We start from the raw sequence: 26,401 nt of genomic DNA, 5'->3' as shown, positions 1-26,401 counted from the left end.
ATCTCAGAGTGATTTGGTCTCTTAACAGCATACACTGCCAGGTCATTCCTAGGTCACCATGTGCTGTAATTAATTCTTCATTTTACCTATCCCTGCATACTCGAGCATCATCATGCTATTTTTTATAGTATCACTTTTATTTTGTACATGAAAATTAAGATCTAACAGCCAATTCATGGACTAGTCTTCTAATGTTTGTTTCAGCCCCTGATTTGTAAGCTAATCAGAGAGGGATTTTTTTTTTATTGAAGGTTCAATTTTTAATTTTGTATTTTTCTATATTATTTTGCATGGGAAGTTTGGACATGTGGAAGACTGCATTTGTGAGGGCAGGCTCTAAGGCTCAGGAGATGGGCTGTAATAAACATGTGTGACACCTTGTGTGGAGTAAAATAGGCCACAACTTTTTTGATCACAGTGTTAGGAGCGATGGCTCAGCATGGGGCGCAGATCCCTGCATCAGCTGACCCACCTGCCAGCCGATGACCCCTCACTGTTCAGCCCGCCTGCTGAAGGGAAACCACGGGATGACAGTTAGTGGGAACCAATGGGCGGCAGCCTCTAATTGATTCCCCTGCCACCTGGAAGCAGGCATGGTCTGGCAGCCCCCCGAGCTGGGCTTGCTCCTGTCCATGCCGGCTCCAAGATCCCTTATGGGGATCCCCATCTATGGGGAAGCAGTGCGCACAGGCCCTGCTTCCCCCCAAGGGGATCCATGCCCAACGCCAAAACCGCCACACAGATATTATAGAACTGTGTCATAATACTAACAAAACTCTTTGAAACTGCAGCATCCCATCAAATCACTGTAACCCCAAGTTGCGACTAAATAGTAACCAATCCATTGAAAACCCATTTAGACTCAAATTCACATTCGCTAACACCCAAACCACCTTATTTGAACCAACCTGTATAAACCTTAATAGAAGTGGAGGGTGGGAGGGGATTGCTGTCAGAGCCCAACTGCCGCAGACCCCTAGCGAAGGGAGTGGACCTGGACCTGGACCTCAGGTCGGGGGACTGCGTCCCCACCCTCCTCTCCACCCAGCCAGCCCCTAATTGGCTGGCTGGGTTTGAATTCCTGTGGTCCCCTGCACGTCTTTGGGAGCCGCGTCGGGAGCTGGCCGGAAGGGCAAGGCTGTGCCGTTCTCCCTCGCCCAGTGTCCCCGCAAATACCGGCCCTGTTGAGATCGGGGTCAGCAGCTTCTGTCTAGATGCTGTGTCCATGGACATGTCTACTGGTTCATATTTACTATACATTTTACACTGGTCTTCTGTACAAAGTGAAGTTCTTCATACAGGATTATGTGGAGGAATTTATCAGTCCAGAGTCTAACAAACTGAAGAAATAAACCCTAAATTTTATTACATATTAGGTGTGTATTACTCCTGTAACATATCAATTCCTGTTTACAATGAAACCAGTATAGTTTTAAAAACAGTTGCAGACTAATTATTATTGTCCAAATTTCAAACCTTAGGAAAGACTACAAAAGTTGAGTATTTAAATATAGCAACTGTGGACAGTATTGTTTTGTGTATTTTGAAATCTTTTCTGAGCCATTTCTGATTTTTAATACTATTCCTTTCAAATTTGTGATTGAAAAATTCCATTAAGTATTCACCCTTGAAACCATTCATATAAAAATAAATAGGATTAAACTGAAAGGTGTTTATATCTTCCCCATGTTCCACAGGAAGAATCAATTTCATTGTGTCAGGTTTGCTTTTTGTTATTAATTTAACAGCTGTCAAACTGTAAAGCCTTTCTTTTATTTTTCAAAGCATCAAAGGTAACAGTTGGTACAGAGAAATACTTTTTTTAAAAAAATAAGCAAATCAGGCCAAAGACTGCTCTTTAATGTGAGTCATAATGGCCACACTGAGATAATCATTTAGTACATCTTCTAGTGTCTTTCAGGCTGGCTAGTAACATGTAGGCTTCTTCCCTGAAGTTTTCGAAACGTAACTCCCCTTCATTCTGTCGATTGTATCTGTGCTGGAACTGAAACACTAAGCTTGTCTGGTAGTCAATAATGGGAAGAGTGACAGAACCATCTACTCCACTAGATGGATTTTTAAAATCCGTTTACAAGAATATGGCAAGATAGGCCCTTACTATTTGAAGGTCTTTATATTTGAAGAATTGAAACAGTTATAGGGGGAAGTATCATACTGCCCCCTGCTGTTCTCATTATTTTGGTTGTCTCACTTCAGGTTAGCAAAAAAAAAGGGGGGTATGCTTGTCTCACTGTAGAGGGGTTTCCCATTGTTTTTCATTGTTTTTGAAGCTATTTGCAAAATGGATATAGATTTTGTTAAATGAATTCAGTCATGTTGATTTTCAGACAGATCACAAGAATGGTTTATTTTAAAAGAATTTAAAACTTTTTTAAAATCATGATTCTAAACTACCAACTCCTTGTTCATTTCTTTTAGGGTTGCCGATTCCCTGATGGGGACAGGGATTCCCCACTCCTGTCCTCTTCCCCCTCAAGCCACCAGGCTGATGGGGGAAGAGGCAGGGGAATAGGCCTCCAGTGCACGCTCTTGGTACAATATTACAACATCACTCCCAGGAGTGATGTCATTGCACAGCCCCCAGGAGTGCTCCTAGGCTGCTTCATACCAGACAGATTTGGCCCATTTGGGAGCCCAAATTGGCTCAGCATGATGCTGGGAGCACTCGCAGGGCTTGCATGATGAAGGGGACCTGGTCAGGAGGGTAAGGAGACCTGGCAACACTAATTTCTTTAGTGGCTTAATTTTTGGCCTTTAATTCTGCATCTCATTCTGCATAGCATTATAAAGCAGTAATTTGAAATTTGTTATGTAACAAAGGAATAGGAGCGCAGAGAGGAAATTAGACATAAAAACAGAGGAAGCTGGAGTAGGTAGAATTGGGTTAATAACGGCAAAACAATTCTAACTTTCTTCCAGCAGGTATTTGGCAGAAGATACGGGCAATATTATAGAACAGGTGTCCCAAATCTTTTCTTGCCTCCTGGCACCTTTTGAATTCTGCCTCAGAGTGGTGAGTGAAGCCAGAAAATGGCTGCCACAAGAGGAGGCACCAACCACAAAATGTCAGGGAGTGAGGGCATGCATAATTCTAATAACTCCTCAGCTTGTCAGGCAGAAGCTCTGTTTAACAGAATGCATTTTAAAATGAAAATACTGTTTAAAATTATTGTCTTGTATACTCACAGTTTATCTTCAGTCACACAGCGAAAGATTCTTGTGCTGTGGTGGTGGCTTGTGCTGAAGCAGTTTAAAAAATTCTGAACAGCCAATCAGATCTCCAGTTGCTAATTAGAAGCCTTTCTGGGCAGAAGCCCCACCTAGCCCTGCCTACTTTCTAGAAATATTTGGCAGAGACCAGGAAAGGTATCGAAGGCACCATTGCACCAACAACATCATTTTGGGGACCCCTACTATATAACTTCAAGTGAACTAGCAAGCTGTTTGAGGAATCTATGAAGACAGTAGGGAAGAGAAGAAATTTCTTTTTTCCTTTGCTTTTGAGTCGAAGGAAGTAGGTACCATTATGTTTGGATTTGGCTACTACTACTCTGCTGACACTGAAAATCCTTTAAGACTTTTCAACAGAAAATAAAAACTTCTTCAGCATGGCCAAGAAGACATAGCAATTGCAGACTACTGTGTAAATTGCAATTCTGTTCATATGCACTTGGGAACAAGTCCCATAAGAATCAGTGAGACATTTATGATAAAGCTTGCATGGGAGCAGGCTATCGGCATCATAGAGAATAAGCAAGAGTTAGAAGTGCAAGAGATGTTAACAGGAGATTGTGAGAGCGGCAAATTTGGCTGGATTACTTAGCTTCTCTGTGTTGCTACAAGGCTTGTCAGGCCTCCACCTAAAATATAATAATACACTGAGAAATGACCAAGGGTAGCTCAAGGAATCACAGGAGACTTTGTAGTTTCCAGCAGTTCCTACAGCTGGCCTTTGTTACTTCTGGGTTGTACCCAGAAGTGATGGAACAGCGTCAGTGATATCACTGATATCACACCATGCCCCATGTCTCTAACCCAGCCCTCTTGCCAGTTTCCAGGCTTGGCCTGGCAACCCTAGTTGCTACTAATGTCCCATAGTGGGAACTAGGAAAACAGGCCGTTCAGAAGTGTGCAAATGAATAGAAATAGTGTTTGATTAAGACTGGAAAAGTTTCAGCTCTTTAGGCTCCATAAGATTTTTAATTACTCAAACAAAAAGGAATGTGTGGAACTTGGCGTACGAGAATATAGATTATAAATAGTTTAATTAAGAATTGTAACTGTAAAATCTAACACCAAAAGAAACATCATGACAATTAAAGACCAACAGAGTTATTACAACATATACATTTGTGTTGAGGCTACTTCATCAGACAAATTGATTGGACTCAAAGCCATGAAAGCTTACACTACATTCAGGTTTGCCAGATTCCCTGCCATTGGAGGGGTTTTCCTCTCCACCAGCCTCTATCTGCCCCCCGCCCCCAGACTGGTACATGGAAAGGCTGGAGGCAGGGCTGAGGCGTGTGTGCAAAGCGTGTACATGCCCAGCCATTGCACTGGAAAATGATGTCATTTGTAGAGGGACGCAAAAGTGATGGGGCCAATTTTTAGCGAATCAGTTCCTGGTGCAACCTGTTACTTCTGTGTCATGCCAGAAATAACATTATTTTCTGGTGACAGGAGCTCACATCGCAAAAGTACTTCACCTGTCCACCGTCCCCTAGTTTGTCCCTGAGGGGATCTGGCAACCCTGACTACATTACAGTTATTACTATTCCAGATGCCATAAGACTCATCTTTCTTTTTTGTGCAATAGATTAACATAGCTGTGCCATTGGTAAGTATGTTTTTAATCTCAGCTCCTCCTTGTCTTACAACACTACATAGATTCCTTTCATTTCAAATCAATTATTTCTTTGTGCACATAGAAAATGATTGCATTCCATCACATCCAATTTGATTTGTGTGTCATTGTCCATGTTTCTGTGTAAATTCTAATGATTGCTGTTCTGGAGCCTTCAGGCTGAAAATCTACCCTATATTCATAAAGGGAAATAGCATTGCTGTCATGCTTGGCTATACTGTGGATGAAACTCTTTCCATTCTTACTTGGACATTAGTGCCATTGAACTCAGTGAGAATTGAACAGCAAGTAAAGAAACTGTGGGATTATAGGTATTATCAATGTATAAATGTCTTTGCTTGTGTGGAAATTGCATTTGAAAGTAAGTAAGACCCATCTTTCTAACAACCCATTTTTATATGATATGCCCAAAGAAAAGGCTGTGCCGCTAAGATTATCCCAGCACAAAAGATTCAAAGATTCATATGACAGTTTGTCCCAGCACAAAAATACTGTCATATGAATCTTTGAACAAAAATAGAATGGTTGCTTATTACAGAAATGCATTATTGTGCTCTTACTTTGTTTTGTTTTTGCAGAAACAGCAATAGGGGCTTCAGATGTATCTGCCAAATGTAATATCTTGGAGATGTAGTAGCATTTTAAATAAAATGCGCTAGATATGCTAAATAGATGGGATACACAGGATGACCTAGCCAGTTTGAATATTCATAGGTGTTGTTAGGGTTGTCCATATGCTTGGCCAAGTACAGCTACAATCTTATGCATACATTCCTGGGAATAAGCAACATTGAATACGAGACCTACTTCTGGGTCAACATGCATAAGATGCACTGTAAAAGAGCTGACAGTTACATGTGTGCACAGTGGGTTATTTCTGTGTATATGTGCATGAGAAACATACAATATATTGATTTTTCAAAGTTTATCAAAATGATGGTTCAGTAATATAAAGCATTAGATGCACAAGTGTTTATTCTCTTTCTCCTGACTACCCTTATAATTCATATCTAAAAAAATTTCTTGTTGTCTTCTGTGACATTCTGGGGGAAATAGCTACACCTAAGTCACAAGGATGGAAACAGAAATAGTTATATTAACTATAATTAAATAGAACTAGTTAAATGACTATTAGTTTAGATCCGTGGTCGTCATTCTTGGTGAGCCTGTGAGTGCTTTTGGAATGTTAACAACTGGAAGTGGGCACCACTATAAAATGACTGCCAGGGTTGGATCCAGTCACCAAATGGCTGCTATGGGAGTCAGCCACAAAATGTTGTAAGCTTTATGGGTGGAGGCAGCTTTTCTGAATGGATGTTGCCTTCAGACACACTCCTGCGTTCTTCTGAAATGGCTCTTCATCCAGTGAGGTAAAGGAAAGCCAGAACTGGCTATTTGCTTCAGAGGACACATGGTTTATTGAAGAAGAAAGTAGGTGCCAGGAAATTCATCAATGGAAGCCATGTTAAAGATCGCTGCAGTTTAACATCTTACATACATGATAGGATGACCTCAGAATGTCAAGAAAAATGGAAAGTATTTTTGACTACTTGGTTAAAAATCAAGAATAAGTAAGAATTTTAAGTTTTAAACTATAACATGTTAAGAGATCGGCAATATATGTTTGTGATACATGTTTATAACAAAATCATTATTGGGGGAAAAGATAGACAGTAAAGATAGAATAGAAATATTGAAATAGAAGTGTAAAAGCAGGAATATATAAGGCAAGTCTATATAAATATGTGAACTGGTTTATATTAAAATGTATATGTCTAGTTTATGTTTTATGTAGATAAATGTAGAAATAGAGGATAGGAGATGTATAGTATAGTGATTATCTGATTATATTTTTGAGCTTATAGATGGAAATAATTAAAATCCAGGACTGGCTCTTTGCTTTGTTGAAGAAGCTAGTAGGTGCTGGGAAATTCATCAGTGGAAGCCATGTTAAAGATCGCTGCTGTAGATTTTGGGTATATTACAGCATCTTTGAGTGGATCATGGCTATGAATATAAATACCTGAATGGCCCAGTAGGCATCTACTCATATTTTATATACTGCCATTCAACCACAAGGCTGCCGAATGGCTTTTTACCATTAAAAAAGTAGTTCTCAAATTTGTAAGTGGTACCCACTTGTAAAGTTACAGTACTCTTTGGGACACTACTTTCTCCTTCACAGGGAGGAAAAGAGCTATATGCACTTCAGAAAAAAAATCCAGTGCTATGATCCAAAAACCAATGGAATGGGCTGCCACAAGCCTCAGCCTTCTATTTGAAGGTGTGGAGAGTTGGCGTGGTGACGGCAATTGATATATGAACACATATAGGGAGAGATGGTCCTTTTGGTATATTAGTGCCAACTATGTAAGGCTTTAAATGTAGAAACTAATGCTATAAATGGGACCAGAAGCAAAGAGGCAGCTAATGTGTTCTACAACTTATTAGATTTGTTAGCAACCCATGTCTACACCATAAGATGGTCTGCTACATGATGAATCAGCTGTCTCTAAGAACACTTAAAACATCCTATCAAAGAGTAAAATGTACTAAAATGTAAAATGAAATTTAAATCAAATAAAACAGTGAAACATATCCCCTGCCCCCAACCAAGCCTGGTACGATAAACATGGGATGGATCCAGATTGCTGGCACCCCTTGCTTCCAAGTAGTCTTGGCGGGGGGGAGGGATATGGAGGGGCTGCAGTCAGAAATCCCAGAGAGGCATGATGTCACATCTGTTTCCATCTCATGTGGCTTTTGTCCGACTGCAATGAATTCAAAAACTACTCAGTTTGGAGAAATCAAAAACTACTTGAATATGCAGCCACTACAAAATTGGTTTGTTAGGAGATTTAATGCAAGAGTACATTCTCCTAGTTATAAGTTTTCTATACACAGGTGGGTCGTAAAATATCTAAGTTGGTGGTCTGCAGAAGTTAATTGGAACTAGATAATGTGAAAGAGTTGTAACAACTGATGCTTCCACTTATGGATGGGGTGCTCACTGTTGTTCTTTCTCTGTACGGGACCGGTAGTCAGCTAAAGGACAAGCTTTGTACATTAATGTCTGAGAACTTGGAGCCATCCGCTTTGCTCTTGTCTCTTTTGCAGCTCTCTTGTATGGAAAAGAAGTTTAAATACAGATGGACAGTACCATAGCAATGTATTATCTAAACAAACAGAGTGGGACTGCATTGCTGACCCTTTGTGCAGAAGCTGTGGCCATGTGGAACTGGGCTATTGCCAACAGAGTTTCCATACATGCCATCCATATTGCTGAAACAGGCAATGCCAAAGCGGATGTGTTAAGCAGGCAATTGAATACCAACCATGAGTGGTCTCTAAATGACTGTTATCTCGAACCTGTATTTGCTCAGTGGGAGTACCGGAGGTAGATCTATTTGCAACTGCATCCAACACGAAAACACCTTTGTTCTGCTTTCTAGCAGGAAGTGATTCCCCATTCTCTGGGAGATGCATTATGTAGTAAAGTATTTTTATAGAGCATTTCAGTTCACATGGACAAGTCGGATGTTCTACCTCTTCTCGCCAATCCCCCTGATCTCAAAGGTGTTATGCAAAATTCAGCAGGACAACACGGACTGCATACTAGTAACCCCATTTGGGCCAAGACAAATCTGATTGCCATGGTTACTAGAGCTGTCCAACATGTTACATCATGTCTGCAGCCCCAGACATTCTGACATGGGGGGGACTGTTTCATCATGACCCAGGGAAATTACAGCTAATGGCCTGCATATACGTCCCAATCTCTAGGTTGTTCTCAAGAGGTACGTGTTGGGGGTTGCAGCAGCAATTAGATATAAGTTTGCAGAATTGCAGAGTTTGATAATAGCACAATGGAAAAAAGTAGACAGACTTCTGTGATTCTAGCTCTATAAAAATACTTTACTACATAATAGGGTAAAAAGGGTACATTTGGTAGGAAAAACAACAGTTTCTGACTACATCTTGATAGTCTCAACTAGGTACTAGGGAGAGAAAAGCTTAGATTGCAATGAGAAGTAGACTGAGCTTAGACTGCATGGTCTAGTGAAGTAGTAGAAGTGTAGCAGACTGAACAAAGATCAATAAAACCTTAGTATATGTTTCTAGCTAATTGCCCCCCAATAAACTGGCTCATCCAAAAGACAGTCCTAGATTCCCTCATTAAGACTAAAGATTCCCACTTTCTCTGGTGGGAACTTCTCTTGAAGCCTAAGTGGTCCTATGCTGCTAACTAGGTATTTGACTAAACAAACAGAACAACAATTTAACTCTTTCATGACTGAGCGTAGGACACTTGCAAAGATTCCAACAGTACCGTAGGTACTCCTAAATGCCAGAAGGCTTTCTACTAGGAGGTCTTATGCATCCAAGTGGATGCATTTTGTGCCTTGGGCTAATAACAAAGACTAGTCCCCATCTAAATGGCCATTGTATGGCATTTTAGATTATTTGTGTTCTTTAAAGACAGGAGGTCTGGCTACGACTTCACTGAAGATACATTTAACTGCCATTTCATCCTATCATGAGCAGGTCGAGGGACACTGTGTTTTCTCACCCAGCCTCTAAAAAATTTCTGAAAGAGATGTTTAACCTTCATCCACCTATCATGCCTCTTGTTCCTCAATGGTCATTATTATTGATGCTCTCAGAGCTCATGTTAAAGCCCTTTGAGCCCTTGGCAATGTGTACATTAGTGTTGCTTTCATGGAAAGTTTGTTTTTTGGTGGCACTAATGTCTGCAAGGAGGGTGAGTGAGATCTCTGCGCTCAGGGCTGATCCTCCTTTCCTGAGGATCCATTCTGACAGTGGTGCTTAGGCCTAGCCTACAATCCCTACCTAAGGTGATGTCACCATTTTATGTTTTTCAGGATATCATACTCCCTGTATTTTATCCTCCTTTTCATTCTGGAGCAGAGATAGCACTACACTTCTTAGATCTAAAAAGGGTAATATCTTTTTATTTGGACAGAACAAAGCAGTTTCGCATGGACACTCATCTCTTTGTTTGCTTTGGGGGACTTAACAAGGGGGGAAAGGTTTCAGCCCAAACTACATCAAGATGGATTGTGTCTGCAATTGGCTGTGGAATGTCCATTGCGGGTTAGTGCCCATTCTACTAGGGCACAAGCATCTCCCTCTGCTTTTGGTGGGGGGGGGGAGTACCAATAGCTCACATCTGTAAGGCTGCAACTTGGTCCTTATCAGACACCTTTGCCAAACATTACGCAATGGACATAGACATTGCATAATGTTTAGCAGTGGTAATGGCAGTGTTACATTCTTTGTTTGCTTAATATGTTTACCAGCATAAACCACAGACCCAAAGGAAGTGGGGATGCATATAATAAAATCACAAGATTGTTCATTGTTACCATTGTATAGTTTATTGACATTTCTGGTTTACAAAATCAAAGTACTGTTTCACTTGTACAATTAGTAGTTCTTTACTTAATGTTCATATTGAACACCTTGAAGTGTTACACTGTGTATTCATGCGTGTGAATACTGTGAATAAATGTTCAGTGATACTCTGATATTGTTATAAATAAAATGGAGTTGGAGAGATTCACCCCGCCTCCTCATTGCCCCCCCCCCAGTTGAAATAAAGAGGCAGACACAAGGCTTGGGTAATAAAGGGCCATTTTTTATTTATGGCAACAACATGAACTGCAACAACTGAAACCTGGCAAGGGCTTAACCAGCGGTACAGGTGACCCTGGGGTCACTCCCCTGGATCCCGCCTTGACCTGTCTGGGCGAGACCCACTGCCCCGGATGCGAGCCATCCAATTGCATGGCTGGGATCCGGACGGTCTGGTGGATGGTTTCCCCCTTAAAGCTCTAAGCACCCCCACCATGAAGCATGAGGAGAGGACTTTTCCAGGGGCCCCCACTAGGCAGCCTGCCCTCTCAACTGGCCACCGCAAAGCATGCCAGCCGATTCTGAGAAGCCCCCAATATCCCCAACAATGGGGATGTGCCAAGGGTACTCACCATCTTGCTAACATCCCCCCAACTAAATCCTGCCAATGCTAAGGCCGAGCCTCTGCTCAGGCCTTCGCACCCCACAGATGACTTACTGTAAGTCGTAGCCCTTGCCTCAGGTCATCTAAAAATACGTTGTTGCCTACCACCGATAGTCTCTGTAGAGGTCATCCACATGGGCCTTAATCCTGGGGTGTGGAAGATAAATACCCAGCTCATTCCCAAAAGCTAACTGAAGGGCCCTATTGGCCCTGCGCCTAGCCCCTTCTATCCCTTTCAAGTTCAAAGCTTCACACCGCACCCGGAGCTGAAGCATCTCTGACAAAATAATTAAGACGCTAGGTCATTGCCTGCTAATCCATTGCAAGTCAGTCTGCACCTGCAAAATAAGGGCCATGCCCTTTACAAGCCCCAGGTCATTACCTCCCAGGTGAATGACCAATATGTCAGGCAGAGGACCACTTCTCCCCTCGAACAGCAAAGGCAGCAGCCCTGGCCACCTTAGACCTCGGCGGCCCTGCCACTCAACAGTGGCCCACTCATTCAACCCAAGCTGGGACCCGATGGCCGTCCTCTTGGCTTGGTGGGCCACCAAAAAAACCATACTGTGTCCGCATACAAGGATCTGCAGCCTTCCACGGCGAAACACAGCACCTAAAGAAAAAACAAGTCAGTTAAGGTTCCCAACGCCCAGTGGGCGAATGTACGACCAATAAGCCTTGGACCTCCAATGGCCAACCCGCAGGATAACCTGACTAGGGTAGCCCATGGCCGTAGCTGTTGAGGCTGCCCCAATCCAAAAGGAATGGGTGCCAAATTTAACATCCTGCAGACCCAACTTTGTCAGAGCCCGTCCAGTAACTGTCCAGAATTGGTACTTAGTCAATGGGGCTCCGTCACGGTGACGAAATAATAACCCCCCCATCGTCACCCCAAAGTGCAATGTATTGCTTCAGAGCAAATACCAGACACAAAGCAGTGTTTGCACAAGGACCTAGCTGAATCACAGTCCCCCGCTGTAACTGGTCCGTCTTGGAGCACCTAATTCTTAAAGTGACATTATCCCCCACAAACTTTACATCCGAGGCCATTAAGGCCCTCCCAGAGCCATCAACGGAAATCCCCAGTGGCATCTGCAAACCCATGGGCTTTGCTGGCAAATGCTAAAGCTGCTAGCTGCCCCCTAATTGAATTTGCCGCTAAGCCCCTCACCTTCAGCTGCACACAAAACTGCATAAGGTGATTCACCAGGATTGGCCATACTTGTCGTAGTCCCTGCTCATTCCTAAACCCCACAAACTGCTTCACCACACAATCATAGGACCTCTGTGTGCTGGGGGCAATGGCTAACTGGATGGCGCAGTAAGCTTCAACCTTCCAAGCTGCCATAGTTCCTGTGGCATCGGGGCAGGCATCAGGTTGGCCTCTGGGGCAAGCTGATGAAATCGCTCGATCTGCAAGTGAGACAAAGTGTCTGCCACCCCATTATCTAGCCCTGGGACATGCTTGGTCAAGAACACAATGTTCAGTTTCAAGCAGCGACGAGTGAAACCAGCTTCATGACCCTTCGTGACTTAGAGGTAAGAGAGTTCACAACGTGAACTACTGCCAGATTGTCACACTAGAAGTGCACGGTGTGATTGGCAAGTTCCCGACACCATAGGAATACCGCCACTAGGATGGGAAAAAATTCCAGGAAAGTGAGGACCCGACTGAGACCCTGCTCTACCCAATCTGCAGGCCACTGCTCTGCACTCCAGTGCCTTAAAAAAAACCCACTCCAAATCGCAGAGAGCCAGAAGCATCTGAGCGTACCTGCAGCTGTGCTTCCAGCAGAATGTCATCCCTCCAAATGGAGATGCCATTAAACGCCTGTAAAAAACTCCTCCCAGACCCTAAGGTCCTCCCTGATCCCAGCATCTATCCTGAGCCTGTGATGAGGAAGCCTTAGTTTGCCCGTGGTGTCACAGAGACTCTTTAAGAGCCCGGCCAGGAGCTATCACTCTACAGCAAAGTTTAAGTGGCCTACCAGCTGCTGTAACTCAGTAAGTGAAACTCTATGCTGCTCTATAAATGAGATCGGCTAGTTTTTCCTGTGGCAGCCTGGAGGTTTGATGGGCAGTGTCCAGTTAGTTTAATGCCCAGAAAAGTGAGGGCAGTTGCAGGGCCCTCAGTTTTTTCTAGAGCTAAGGGGACCCCCAATTGTACTGCTAGATTAATGAAGCCCTCCAAGAGCCGGGTACATTGGCTGGTTCCAGAAGGCCTCATGAAAAGGTAATAATTCAGATAATGAACATTGTCCCAACAGTGAAGCTGGTGACACAATGCCCATTCAAGGAAGGAGCTGAAGCGTTCAAAGACCGCACAGGAAATCAAGCACCCCATGGGTAATGATGTGTCCATGTAGAAACAGCCTTCAAAAGGGAAACCCAACAGCTCAAAATCGTCTGGATGAACCAGGAGAAGGCGAAATGCTGACTTAATGTCGCATTTGGCCATCTCAGCACCCTGCCCCCAACGCCTGACAACCTTGACTGCTGGATCAAAGGATGTGTACCTCATTGAGCAAAGGTGGTCTGGGATAGCCTCATTAACTGATCCTCACCTGGGGTAAGAAAGGTGGTGTATCTGCCACAAGTTGCCCACTGCCTTTTTTGGCACCACACCCAAGGGGGAGACCCGCAAATGTGACACTGGTGGGGCCGCAAAGGGGCCCAACACCCGACCCTTGGCACTCTTTGGCAATCTTTTCCATACCAGCCAGTGACCAAAGATTGGCTGCCATGAAAGGAGTCCTGGGACCTTGGAACGGAATCCTGAACCCAAACTTAAACCCATTAAACAAGAACAAAGCGTCTTCATGCTTAGGATAACTGTCCAAGAGGTACTTAAGTTCCCTCAGTTTTATTGGGCTGGGACCCTTTTCCAGCTTGCTGCTGGGCATTACCGCTGGCCCCACCCCTGCTTGCCCCAACATCCTTTATAGCACCTAGGGCAGTAATTGAAGGAGTGGGAGCTGCCACATGTTGGACATTCATGCTTGTATTTACACGGTTTCCTTGTGCACATTCCCTGATTTGCAAAATCCCAGCACAACAGCTGTGCTTGAACCGGCTGACCTGCGAACCCACAGGTACTGGGAGCATTGGAGGACCGCTGGACTAAATAGCCGCAGTCTGAGTGGTCAGTGAGATTAGCCTTAGCAGGGGCCATCACCTGCAGCCAAAGCTGCTGCAGGATCTTGTCCCATGGCAAATCAGGGTTCATTGCCGCTCGCATACGAAACTCTTCATCGTACTGCATCCAAACAGCACCCATGAAGCCAGTGTACCCTTTGTATATAATAGCAAGGTACTGGAAAAGGGCTGCCACCCTCCATGACTGCGCCCGAACAATAACTCCTGCATAAATCAGGAACCCAGGGAGCCAATTGGCCCAGGTACGATCGACCCAGCGCCATTTCAGCTACTCCTTGTCCCTATCATTTAGATCCTCTTTATCTTTCTTCTCTAGTTCCCTGTAGAGAAGGGAGAAGACGTCCACAAACTTGCCTCTTAAAATCTTGTCCCTAGCAGCTTGGGTAAGGTGGTCCCACAAGGGTAGGGCAGTGCCCCAAATGGAAGAGCCTGGTAAGGAACCAAGCCATAGGGGGTCATTATAAAAGTGGAGCCCAACAGGGGAGCATAACTGGACCAGGCAGAGGATGGGCCAGGCAGTGCCTGACCATCAAAACCCTGCCAACTAGCCCAGCCCCTCTGCCCCACCTCACCTGGATCATCAGCAGCATACTGAGCACCCCATACCTGATTATTCCAAGCTGGCGCATCCCCATAAGCGCTTTGACTGTGTGCAATGCTTTGCTGCATGCCTGATGGGGGTGCTGGAGTTGAGGATGCTTGGACAGAGTCCTGACTCTGGGGTCCCCATGGCCATCCATCACCATGCTGTGTAAGAGAAGACTTACCATCCCACACTGGGTCCACAGCCAGTGCCACAGGTTCAGCATCAGCCATCCCACCTGGATCAACTCCTGAGGGTTCAATACTACCCGCTGTGCCTTCTGTGTTTCGATTATCAGCCTTCTTCGCACCTGCTGAAGTAGAAGGCCCCTCAAGGGCAGAAAGTCTGCTAAGAACCTCTGCCTGAAAAGCAGCTGCAGACGTCAGCCTAGCAGGCCTACTGCACTTTGTCCCGCCAGTCTTTCCCACACCCCGTGCCTGCTCCAGTGCACCTACGCGGCTGAAGATGGCTTGGTGACTGGAACTTTCCTCCTCATCTGAAGAGGACAAAATGGGTGGAGGTGGGGGCTTCTTGGCTGGTTGTTTCCCTTTGGAAGGGCCAGACCCCTTTTTTGGAGACATGACTGTATATAAGCACTTATTAATAATTAATAACTATTATTATTATTATTATTAATGCCACCTAGTAGCAATATGCGCCCCCACAGGCGCGTAGGCTGTACAAACTGTCAAGGTAGCTGTAAAACCACGCACAAAGCTCCCTAAATGAATTTAAAATGGCTGCCAACCTATGCCTGGACACAGAGTCCCACTAAAATGACTGGCCCTTATGTTTATAATGAGGCAACAGAGCTAGAAATGTCTGCCCCTTTCTTCCAGGCCCTTTTGCAGTCAAACCTACAGCCCCTATAGGGCAAAATGTATACTAAGTTCAATACTAGGCGGCAAGTGCAGGAACAGGGGGCAGGGCTGGCTGTTAAGGCACCAAGCCCCACCTCCTTTCCACATGACCCTACAAGGCCGGGGAAATGCTGCCACTTATTCTCTGCGGCAGCAAATGCGGCCCCCAGCCTTAAGCCTCTGGCTGCCGGCCAGGTGGGGCCTCGATTGTGTATAGCTTGGTAATCTCCCAATGTGGGGATGCACAGAACAATGATCAAAATGGTTGTACATACCCATAACTATTGTTCATCAAGTTCTTCTATGCAGATATACATCCCTCCCTCCTGCTCTGCTGTGAACTCTCTGATGGTATCTTATATAGGTTCATGGCAGCTCAGGAGAACCGAGGGGGGTTAACAGAGCTCTAAAGAAGCTAATAAGTTTCTCCATCAGCAGGCCTGCATGTGTCCAGTCCCAATGTGTGTCTGCACAGAAGAACTCGATGAACAATAGTTATAGGTATGTACAACCCTGTTTATCCCTCAGTCCTAGTATTCCAATTGTGAGTGTCATTCCACCAAGTTTCAGTAATACCTATTACGTCATAGTCCCTTTCCTCTATTAGAACTTCAGGTTCCTCCTGCTTGTTTCCCATACTCTGCACATTAGTGTAGAGACATCGGAATCCATGAGTTATATGTCCTGAAGTTTTTGTTTCGGTGCTTACTTGCGAGTTAATGTTTCCTAGCATCCACTTCCTGCAAATCTTCAGTGTTTTCATCTCCAGTTATGGGCTTTGAATTTTTGTCTCTCCCCCCACATAGGATTGAGTTTAAAGCCCTCCTTATCAGGTTTGCAAGGCTCTTACCAAACACATTTTTTCCTAATCTCATCAGTAGTGAAAAAGCTGGTGAGATCCAAGCCAATGTTTTCCGCTTTTTTTCCAAAGGAACCATGGAGAAGAAAATAGGAGGATCTCCTATGCAAGAACATTACACAATACTGAAACTGCCAGAAAGAAAGTCTAGTTGATGTTAGGTAAATAGCTAAAAGGATGTAATCTGTAGCAAGTCCTCATTGGTGGATCTTAAAATTTGAAGAGGTAAATATGGAGGAAAGTACTCCCTGGTAAACATAGCTTTCTTTGGATTCTATTTCTTCATTACACTATATTTTTCTTACTGAATTATGATTTGCTTGTAGAAACTATTAACTTAGTCACCTGAACCCAAACCATTTAGGGCTTTAAAGATCAAAACAAGCACATTGCTTTGAATCCAGAAATAAGCTCATAACCAATTAAAATGTTTTAAATTAGATGTTGGCCAGTTCTCTGTTTTTCAGGATTAACAAGAGAAGTTGATAAAACTTCAAAATTGCCAGATGAAAATTCAAGAGCAGGAGAATCTACAAACTGCAAACTTTTTTTAAAAAGTTACATTATTTCTACCAGGGTGGGAATTTCCAAAGCTATATCTCCCACTATTACTAATTCTATCTTGTTGGGATTAAACCAGTCTGTTTGTCCTTATCCAGTCCATCATAAATCTCCTACATTAATTCAGAAAAACCGCTATCAAACTTGGAGGATATGAAAAGAGAAATAGAGCATAGCATTATTAGAATACTGATAACATTTAAACCTGTAGTTCTGGACAACCTCACCCAAGGTTTTGTGCAGACATTGAAAAACATGAGAGAAAAATTGAAATCCAGAGTAATCCTGCATGATAATACTACAAGGAGGAAGAAGAGTTGTTAGTCATGTAGGGTATATATGTAGGGCCCTTAATTTTGGAATGTCCCCTTTTGTGTGTCAGGTTGAATACGTGCACCTCAGGGCAATAATCTGTATTTAGGATCACTGTCTGGTGCATACTGGAGTCCCAACTTGGGCAGTGCTTTGTAAACCAGTAGAGGAGAAATTGACAAGGAATGGACAAGAAAAATAGGCACATTTCAGCTTTACTGGAAAAATATAACACAGAAAGATGGCAGGAAATGGATTCAAGGCCAAACAGAATGCCAACACAGCTGATATGTAGTTAAAACCTGTGCCCCGAGGTAAGATATCTGTGTTCAGGAAGGAGATTGATAAGAGGGCAAGAAGGGAGAAAGAAATCATAGAAGCCTGATCCTGGCAGGAAGGCAGGAAGAGGAGTCTGGGAGGAGCCAGTGGAGGGAGACAAAGGATGAACAATGTGGGATGATCCCAGGTAGTGAATGGGGTCAGAAGAAGTAAAAGAAGACCAAAGCTAGCTCAAAGTCTCTGTTGAAAGTCCTGTGCAGTGTCCTGGGGCAGTACGTAGGATGACCTGCCACAGAGTTACTGGAGGAATCAAGGCTACTTTTATGGGTAGATAATCCCATTATCTGGGTCTCCCAGGATTGAGATTCGACTACAGGGAAAAGTTTGAATTTTACTGGACAGTTTAAGATTAACTGCTGCTAATTTCAGGTTGGGAGATATGAGGAATATTACCGGAATCTAGGTGGTCCTGATAAATCAGAAGAAGTTACATATGCTAAATTCAAGGGACAAAAGACTGATTGGGATTAATGACCCATTCTGGGATGAGTGATGAGATTTGTTCCAGATGTTTGCCTTGTATATACTTCCATGCATTAGGGTTACAATTATTATCAGTCTCAGAAATGGCCTTCCAGGTCCTGAATGGGGAAGTGGCTGATGAGACTGCCTCCCAGTGCAACTTTTGCTGCTTCCGTATTCACATGTAGGCGTGCCTAACAGCTGTTGGAATTTTCCAGGGACCCCAGCATTAATACATGTGTACTCCCAACTTTAGGAGAGGCCAATGTCGAGAGGCACACAAGCAGCTTGTGGGGAAGGGTCCTAATGACTTGCTGACTTGGTGGGCTTCTGAGTAGACATGGGCAGGATCCAAAAAATAATCCCAATTTAGCTGATCGTGATTCTGCGGCGGAGCCGAACTCAGGTACCCGAACCTCACCACTCAAGTCCCGTTTCCGATACAGAATCGGGAATCGGGAAGGCCGACGCAGGAGGGTGCCCCGCGGTTTCCAGCGCTAAAGGAATGGTGGGTGAGGAGGATGGCGGCCGCCGGGCCTGGCAGGCCTGTGGAGGCGGTGGCAAGCCACCTCCCCTCAGGGGGCGGGGGGTCTGTCCCCACAGGAGTGTGCCGGTACTGTCACGGGGGTGGGGGGACCAGAGGAGATAGCTCCCTATTCCCTAATTCCCTATCCGCTGAAGCCCAAAGCTAAAGCTCCCTCTCTCTCTCTCTCTTGCGCTTTCTCTCGCCTCTGTCCCACTCCACCCGCGAGCGGAAAGTGAAACTTTGTTGCGCAGCACATTGCTATTTATAAAGCCTGGGTCTGCTATGCAGGAGGGCTGTGTTTGGCCGTAAGAGCTGCCTCTCAGGCTTTGCAGGGATGAAATTCGAGTGCCCATGGCTACAGAAGAACACCCCCTCCCCCCACCTTCCCCTCTCTTCTCCCAAATGGACGAGATAGACGCGCACTTTTCTGGCTGCTCCATGGTTGGAAGGAAGCCCTGCTGATCAAGGAAAGCTGGGCTTCCATTCACGTTTCCAGGGTGACAGAAGGAGGGCAAACAGCTCCGGCATTCCCCAGTCTCCGTTTCCACGGGGCTCCGTTCCCTCAGGAATAGATGGCTGGCACCATACTGTCTGCAGACTGCAATCCCAAACGTAAACCAATTGATCCGATCAAGACCCGATAGAGTGCCCCACCCGAGTGCTGAACCAGGAGCCGTGGACGGAACTGATCAGCCCGGTCCTGATGGCGCAAACGCCAAAATCGGAATTTTCAGTCCGTAATTCCGATCATGCCCACGTCTACTTCTGAGTCTCTCATGTAGACTGTCAATGCAGATCTATGAGCTTTTGGGGTTCATTGGACCAATTTTTTCCATAGTGGCTAAAACTGGTTATAACTTTGTTGTTCCATGGTATCATTGCAATAGTTTCATTCATAACCACAATCCATCCTGTCAGTTGGTTGAGCAACATTATGGACCTATTTCCTACAGCAAGAACCAGTACTTTACATACTGCATCCCATACGTTCTTGTGCATCATGCACAGGAAATGTTTAGATTGTCCTATGGACATGATAAACTTTCTGCCTGTCACAGTTTTGTTGTACTGATCATCGACCAAACTTAACCTACTAAAAAAAAATATTGCAGAAAACCAATACTTCACCTGTTATTATTACGGAATTGTTACATATTGCCATGGAATATACAATTCCACTTGAATTCTTTTGTAAATATCTGCTAAATAATATCATGTATTACAATAAGTCAGAAAAGCTATATTAGCTTTCTGTGAATTATATTTCTTCATTATCCTTTGTTCTTCTTGTTGCATTATGATCTATCTATAGAAGCCATTAGCTTAGTTACCTGAGTTCTGTTGGCAAGAAAGTTTGAATTGTACAAAAATAAAAAGAAATAGGAGGAAAAGAAGGGCATTGCTTTTAGAACCTTTTGCAATCATGCCATTGGTCCATTCCAGTAATATATATTTATATGCAATACAATATATTTGGAATTCCATGTACTCCATGGACTACATAATTTTAGATTAAATTTTCTTTACATGAACCTCACATTCTGTGAGGAACTGCTTTACTGAAATGGGTGAAACTTGATTTGAACTGAAATTAAATGGATTGTGTTCCTGTGGTATGCCTTTTCATTTTAATAGGACATGTTTCAAAGATGCTCCCAGAGGACTGTGCCTATAAAATTAGGGTCTAACTTCAAATTTAGAAATATCACAAGCAACTTCCTTTTCCAGACCATACCTGTTCATACTACAGGTTACAGATCACCTATCACAACTTCCCTGCATATACAACACTAGCATGTTATTAAGAAACGTTGATTTCTTTAACATCAGGAAGATTATTCAGATATGTAATGTCCTTATCTGAAGTATGATAGAACAGGAAGGGCTTGCTACACAGTGTTCCTGGTCATGTAACTCAGTTCTAAAAAATGCTGATGGTTTTGTCAAAAATGCTGTGATGAATTAGTATTTGTTTTCTTGTAAGCAAATGGATGAAACTTCAGATTTGACACATAGTTTTCCCTCCCCTCTCCTCTTTTTTCTTTCAGTGGTTCTTCAAGTGTGCAGTCTTGTCCTTTATCCAATCAAGTTCATCGAAACAGTCAATTTGAGAATATACCACGAGTTCAACTGGGGCTATGGCTTAGCTTGGGGTGCAACTATATTTTCATTTGGGGGGGCCATACTTTATTGCTTAAACCCTAAGAACTATGAAGACTACTACTAAAGGAGCTACTTAAATAAGAAGAGAAAGAAAACAAGGATTGTTCTGTCTTTTCTAACTCAGTGTTTTTAGTACTTTTGTAGAGTATCAAGCAGTTTGCTCTGTGGATTTATCAGCCTTTTACCTTTTGGCTACAGTTACGGCAAGTAGCTTTTTAACAGCCCCAGAAAAGAACTACAAAGTTTACACCTGCTGATGAATCCATAGGAAAATGCTATAAGCTGCTGCTATGTTACTGTCACTTTTTCTTAGCACTAGGTTGGAGGCAGCAGCATCATGAGGAAACAAGCTGGAATGAGTTTGTTATAGTCTGCAAGAGAGTCGCTGGCACAAGAACAATGTAGAAGTATCTTTATAGGATTCAACAGTTCTTCTGGGCCACAACTGATACCACTTCAATGAATTGACCTTCCAGGATTCTTGCTGAAATAAAAATGAAAGTCCAAGTGACAGATACTGAGAAAAGTTAATATAATTGATTAATGATTTCCCTAATAGTTTCCTGACACTACATGTTTCCCAACACTACATGTTTATGCATTGGCAGTCCATATTTTCCAGCCAGCTGTGGTCTGTCAGGAAGACAAAACTTGGAAATGCATTCTTCCAATTATGTGGTTGGACACTATGTCTCAGCTGTAACCAAGTACTGGAAATAACATGGAGAAGGACACAATCTGTTATTTCCACTGAGAAAATTTAAGAAGAAAAGAATACACGCATGAGGTAGCTGCATTTGTCCTGAACACTGTTTGGTTTTAAAACACTGCAGTAAAATTTCCATATGCAACAAGCCCAACTATTTTTTATACAAAACATTTATTGGTATGAAATTGCTATACAGATAAAAGTATAGAGAGGAAAAACTAATCCTGATAATGGGAGGCTTAGCAGCAGAAGCTCTAAGCAAGTCTAGATTTTCAAGAACTGCCTCTGGGTATTAGGTGGGATTGAAATATTTTAAATAGTTTCTTCACATATTGATTGATCTAAAACTTCCTGTCAGTAAATACATTTTTAAGAATGGGGGTGAACTAATTGCAAAATCAGAAATCATGACGTAATGCCAGTTGGGCAGAAGTGTTATGATAGTGATACAGATAGATATAAAAACCTTTGTAGTGATACCTTCTTTGTAGTTCCTTTAATGAAACCATCTGTAAGAATACAATGTCAAGATGGAATGGAAGAAGGAGGCCAAATACTCAGATGGCATTTCTGAACCGCAGAATGATTTGTGATTAATCAGTTTCTGTGAACAAGTTCTGGAGGACTTGTAGCTACTCATGTCAAGATCCATATTAATTCCAATTGAGTTCCAAATAAATTTTTCATTGGAGTTTCTCACTAGTAATGAGAATAACATAAATAAAGTATGCTTGCCATAGCTTAGAAACTATGTTTTCAAGCACTTGCTCTAATGTAAGGAACAGATGTTTGTATGGGGTTTTATTTAGTCCAGTAAACATCTCTTTTTCTATAGGAGACTTGTAGGAACCCAGTTATTAAAATTATGCAGTACTATCAGTATAGTATTTAAATTATATTATACTATTCATTTCTTCCACTAAATTTAATGGATTGGCTGACAGTTATTTGCCTATATCAAAGTTTGTTTAATTTATTTCTTGCCTAAATTTTGAAGAAACAGTATGAAGTCTTCAAAGCCCAAGTTAATTTGGGGCAGAAATTTTAAACTGATTTACAGTACATAATTTATTTTTGTTTACGATCAGCTTATTTGGGTATTTTCAATTACTTCTGAAAATATTTTTATATGGTGTATACAGTTCTAATAGAAAATTTAGAAATAATTATTTTTGTTATATGGAAATTAAAATGTACCCTAGCATGGACCTCCTTTGAGAGCACAATCCTCAAAATCCTCCTTTAGATGTGCTGCTCTGCGCTGTTGCTCTGTAATACTTTTACAGACTTTCTTAATATTATGACCTCATCAAAATAATATGTTTAATTATCACAAATCACACACATAGAGAAGGAGGGGTATTCTGCAAAGTGTAAAACCATTTATAAAATGCCACAGCTGTCAAAGAAATTGGTTTATTTTTTTAAAAAAATCCTATAAGCCTGATTTTTGCACAGAACCATATACCCACCCACCCCTTCACAGAAAGGTGCTGGGGATGTAACAAAGCAGTATATTAAGGATAAGAAATTGGTGCATATGGTGATTTTGCACTGCACATATAAGGCAATTAATACTATCATCTCCCCAGCCCCTGCAGCAATGATGGACAATGAGGCGAAGATTACAAGAGTAATCAGCACGTAATTCTAAATCCAGGGAAAGAGAGAGGGCAGGAGGAATGTTGAGAATATTCTATTGTAGTGCTAGCTACAATGGGGGATGGGAGATGACCTCTAAGGCTATTGGGCTGATAACCTGGGGTGCCACCCCTAGTCAGGGCAACCCTAGCCCAAGGAATGCCTGCGACAAGAGATGTACCCATTCAGCCCACCCTCACACGCTTTGGCCTCACCAAGGGATGGGGTGTGTCTGCCTGGCCTTGCTGCAGTGAGATAAGGGATGCACATATCCTGTCTTGCTGCAAGTGATGGGATGTGCTTGTCTAGCCTTGCCCCACCCCAATGCCCAGGTTCTCCACCCCTTTTTCAGGGGGCAGGGTCCTTTCCAGGCCCATTTCCCCCGTCCTCCACTGTACTAGATGATAGTTAGAAAACCCTTACTAGTGGCTAAAACTTTCTGTTCCAAAAAATCAATATAGTTCAAATGGGGTGTGGCAAGTATGGAGCAGTATAATATTAAAAACTACAGTGACATTCCCACATTGTAGGTGAGGTAGGATAGTGTTTATATTTCCAGGATGATATTTTTAAATGTGATCATATAAATCAAGACGGGAGGTAATGTTTAGATCAGTTGTGACCAGACTTTTCTGCACGTGTGCCACAACTTAAACCTGAACATATGACCTATTATCTAGTGTGTGCACAGAGCTCAGTGGCCCATATCTCAGTGGTAGGGCTCATAAGTTTTGTGCTCAAGGTGTCAAGTTCAACCTTATAGAACCTCAGCTAAGAGGATACCAGATAGCAGTGCTGAGAAAGAGTAGGCAGTACTAGCTCAAGGGACTTGGTGGGTTTGACTCCATACTTGGCAGCTTCATATGTTAATAAGCAACTTTTCACCCTCCACCCCCTTGGTGTGTTTTTATCATTCATTTCCTGAGATAAGAAGATGGAATCAGTGGAATCAAACTGGTGTAGGCCTGATTCTCCCATCCTGACATGTCACATACCTCAGCTGCCTGTGCCATTTGTCACATCCATGCCACACAAGTTGGACAACCATAGTTTATATATGTGGAAAAAATTCTTTTGTTAATTTATTAGCTACTAGATAATTTATTAGATATTGCCACTTTAGTTTGAAGGAAATTGAAACTACAACTGCTGAAATAATTAAACAGCAGCAAGATATTGGGTTGTCTGCCCCCTCTTTCCTCCTAACCTTGATCACCTGGCTGGTGGGGCAGGGGGAGTAGGGAGGCAGGCCAGGAGCCACTACAGCATGTAGCAAAGTAGCATGTGTATACTCTGGAGGCCCTGATGACATCATGTCTGGTTGAAAAACCAGAAGCTACAGTGTCTCCGCAGGGACAAAATCGGCCCTAATACTTTGTCCCTGTGGAGACACCATAGCTTCCAGTTTTCAACTGAAAGTGATATCATTGGGATCACTGAAGCACAGGTGCACATGAGGGAACTGGATTGGTGCCCCTGTCTGCCTGTCAACACCTATACCTCAGTTTTATGGTAAGGGGGGCTGGCAGCCCTAGTGAGAAAACATTCTTACAGAGTTAGGTTGGAAGAGGATTCAATTAATCTGCAAATTTGGGGCAAATTCTTTGGTTTGGGCCATGTTCATCATTTTTGTGGTGACTGATGGGGATACATCCTACTAGAGGCAGAGGCACAATTCAGAATTTTTAGGAAAGCAGGCTTTCAGCCTAATGCTAGCAACTGATGACTAGGATTTGGATTGTAGCTTTTGTCTTTCTTTCTACAGACCCTATCACAAAGCACTTAGTGTTAACTACTTTCTTTACATTATCAGGCTGCCATCCTAAGGGCATTTTCCTGGGAGTAAGCCCCATTGAATAACAGGGGGCTTACTTTTGAGTAGACTTGCTTTGGATTGAAGTGAAACAGTGCTGTCCTAATTTCAAGCAGGTAGCTGTGTTGGTCTGCAATAGAACAGCAGGATTTGAGTACAGTGGCAACTTAAAAGACCAACAAGATTTACGCAAGATATACGCTTTCAAGAATCAGAGCTACCACCATCAGATAACTTGTCAGATATGGCAGCAAATGAAGGTAGCTTTAACTTTCAAAAGCCTGTACTCTGAAAATCTTGTTGGTCTCCAAGGTGCCATTGGACTCAAATAGCACCATCCTAAGTTACACCTCTCTAGGCCCACTGACTTCAACAGACTTAGAATGGTATAACTATTATTATGCTGATAAGATACAACTATCCAAGGAAAACAAAAGAATCAATAATTATTGTGATCCTGATGACTAGGAAAAATTATTCTTGCCCTCTTATGTGCAGATTTCAATTACTCATTGGTTCCTCCTAACTGCCCTCCCCATTTTTAAATACATAAATCATTCCAGTAAGCATAGGATCTCAGCACTCAATTACAAGCTAGATAAAAAGTAAAGCAAAATTTTTTAATGGTATTACAGCAGGATATGAATCTAGTGGCACCTTGGAGACCAACACAATTTTTTAGGGGTATAAGCTTTCAAGAGCCAAAGCTCCCTTCTTCAGATACCACAGTATTAAACACTTCAACATTGGTTGTTATGTGTAAAAGGCCACCTTTACGATACTACTGTATTGTATTATTTATTACCACTTCAGTTGTATTTGGGTTTATATCAAAAGCAGGATGAATTCATACTACATATCTATTGTTTGTCTTGCAAATACACCTAAATATGTCCATACACATATCTATATCTGTATACATATAGCCAAGCTAACACCAGAGTTAGTGGTTTGTATTTTTAAAGCTTAAAAGTATCCCGTCCAGGCTGACAATTACCAAGCACCACTTCTAGATTTCTTGCACAACTGCATTTAGGTTTTGTAAGCTCAACATTTACATTTTAAAGACATAAATATAGAGAGATCTATGTGTTTGAAATATAAGTTATATATATATATATATATATATATATATATATATATATATATATGGACTAGCATGTAAACTGTATATTATTAAACATGCAATGAGCTGATTGGTAAGTAAAGTTAATCTTATGGCTAGCAATGTAATTTATTCAGACTATTTTTGTACAGAACAGTGCACACACTAACCTATAGCCTCTGTGTCCTCTATAAAACCTAAAACTGTGCCTAGAGATTTCATTTTGTCTCTTGATAATGAAGGATTCTTCATGTTGTAGATGGTATTAGTTTCTTTAACTTTTTATAATTTTTAAAGTGTATGCTATGTTTTTTTAAACAGTCCATCAAATTATGGTTCACTATAGTCATGGGAAAAGATGTTAATGTAATTTTTTGGAGGAAA

The 26,401-nt window shown here is 42.5% G+C and overlaps 1 protein-coding gene across 1 annotated transcript in view; it reads left to right on the top strand.

Moving 5' to 3' along the window:
- Window positions 1-25,998, top strand: part of TMEM47 (transmembrane protein 47) — an 87,343-nt gene extending 61,345 nt beyond the window's left edge. Inside the window, exon 3 of the mRNA XM_054974921.1 lies at window positions 20,635-25,998. Coding sequence (XP_054830896.1) covers window positions 20,635-20,813 — 179 coding nt within the window. The 3' untranslated portion in view covers window positions 20,814-25,998. The remainder of the gene's footprint in view (window positions 1-20,634) is intronic.
- The last annotated feature ends 403 nt before the right edge of the window (window positions 25,999-26,401 follow it).

Source organism: Eublepharis macularius, chromosome 3 (genome assembly GCF_028583425.1).
Source record: "Eublepharis macularius isolate TG4126 chromosome 3, MPM_Emac_v1.0, whole genome shotgun sequence".
Classification (NCBI taxonomy): Eukaryota; Metazoa; Chordata; class Lepidosauria; order Squamata; family Eublepharidae; genus Eublepharis; species Eublepharis macularius.
Note: the sequence above shows the minus strand (reverse complement) of the source record. Positions and strands in the feature narration are given on the sequence as shown.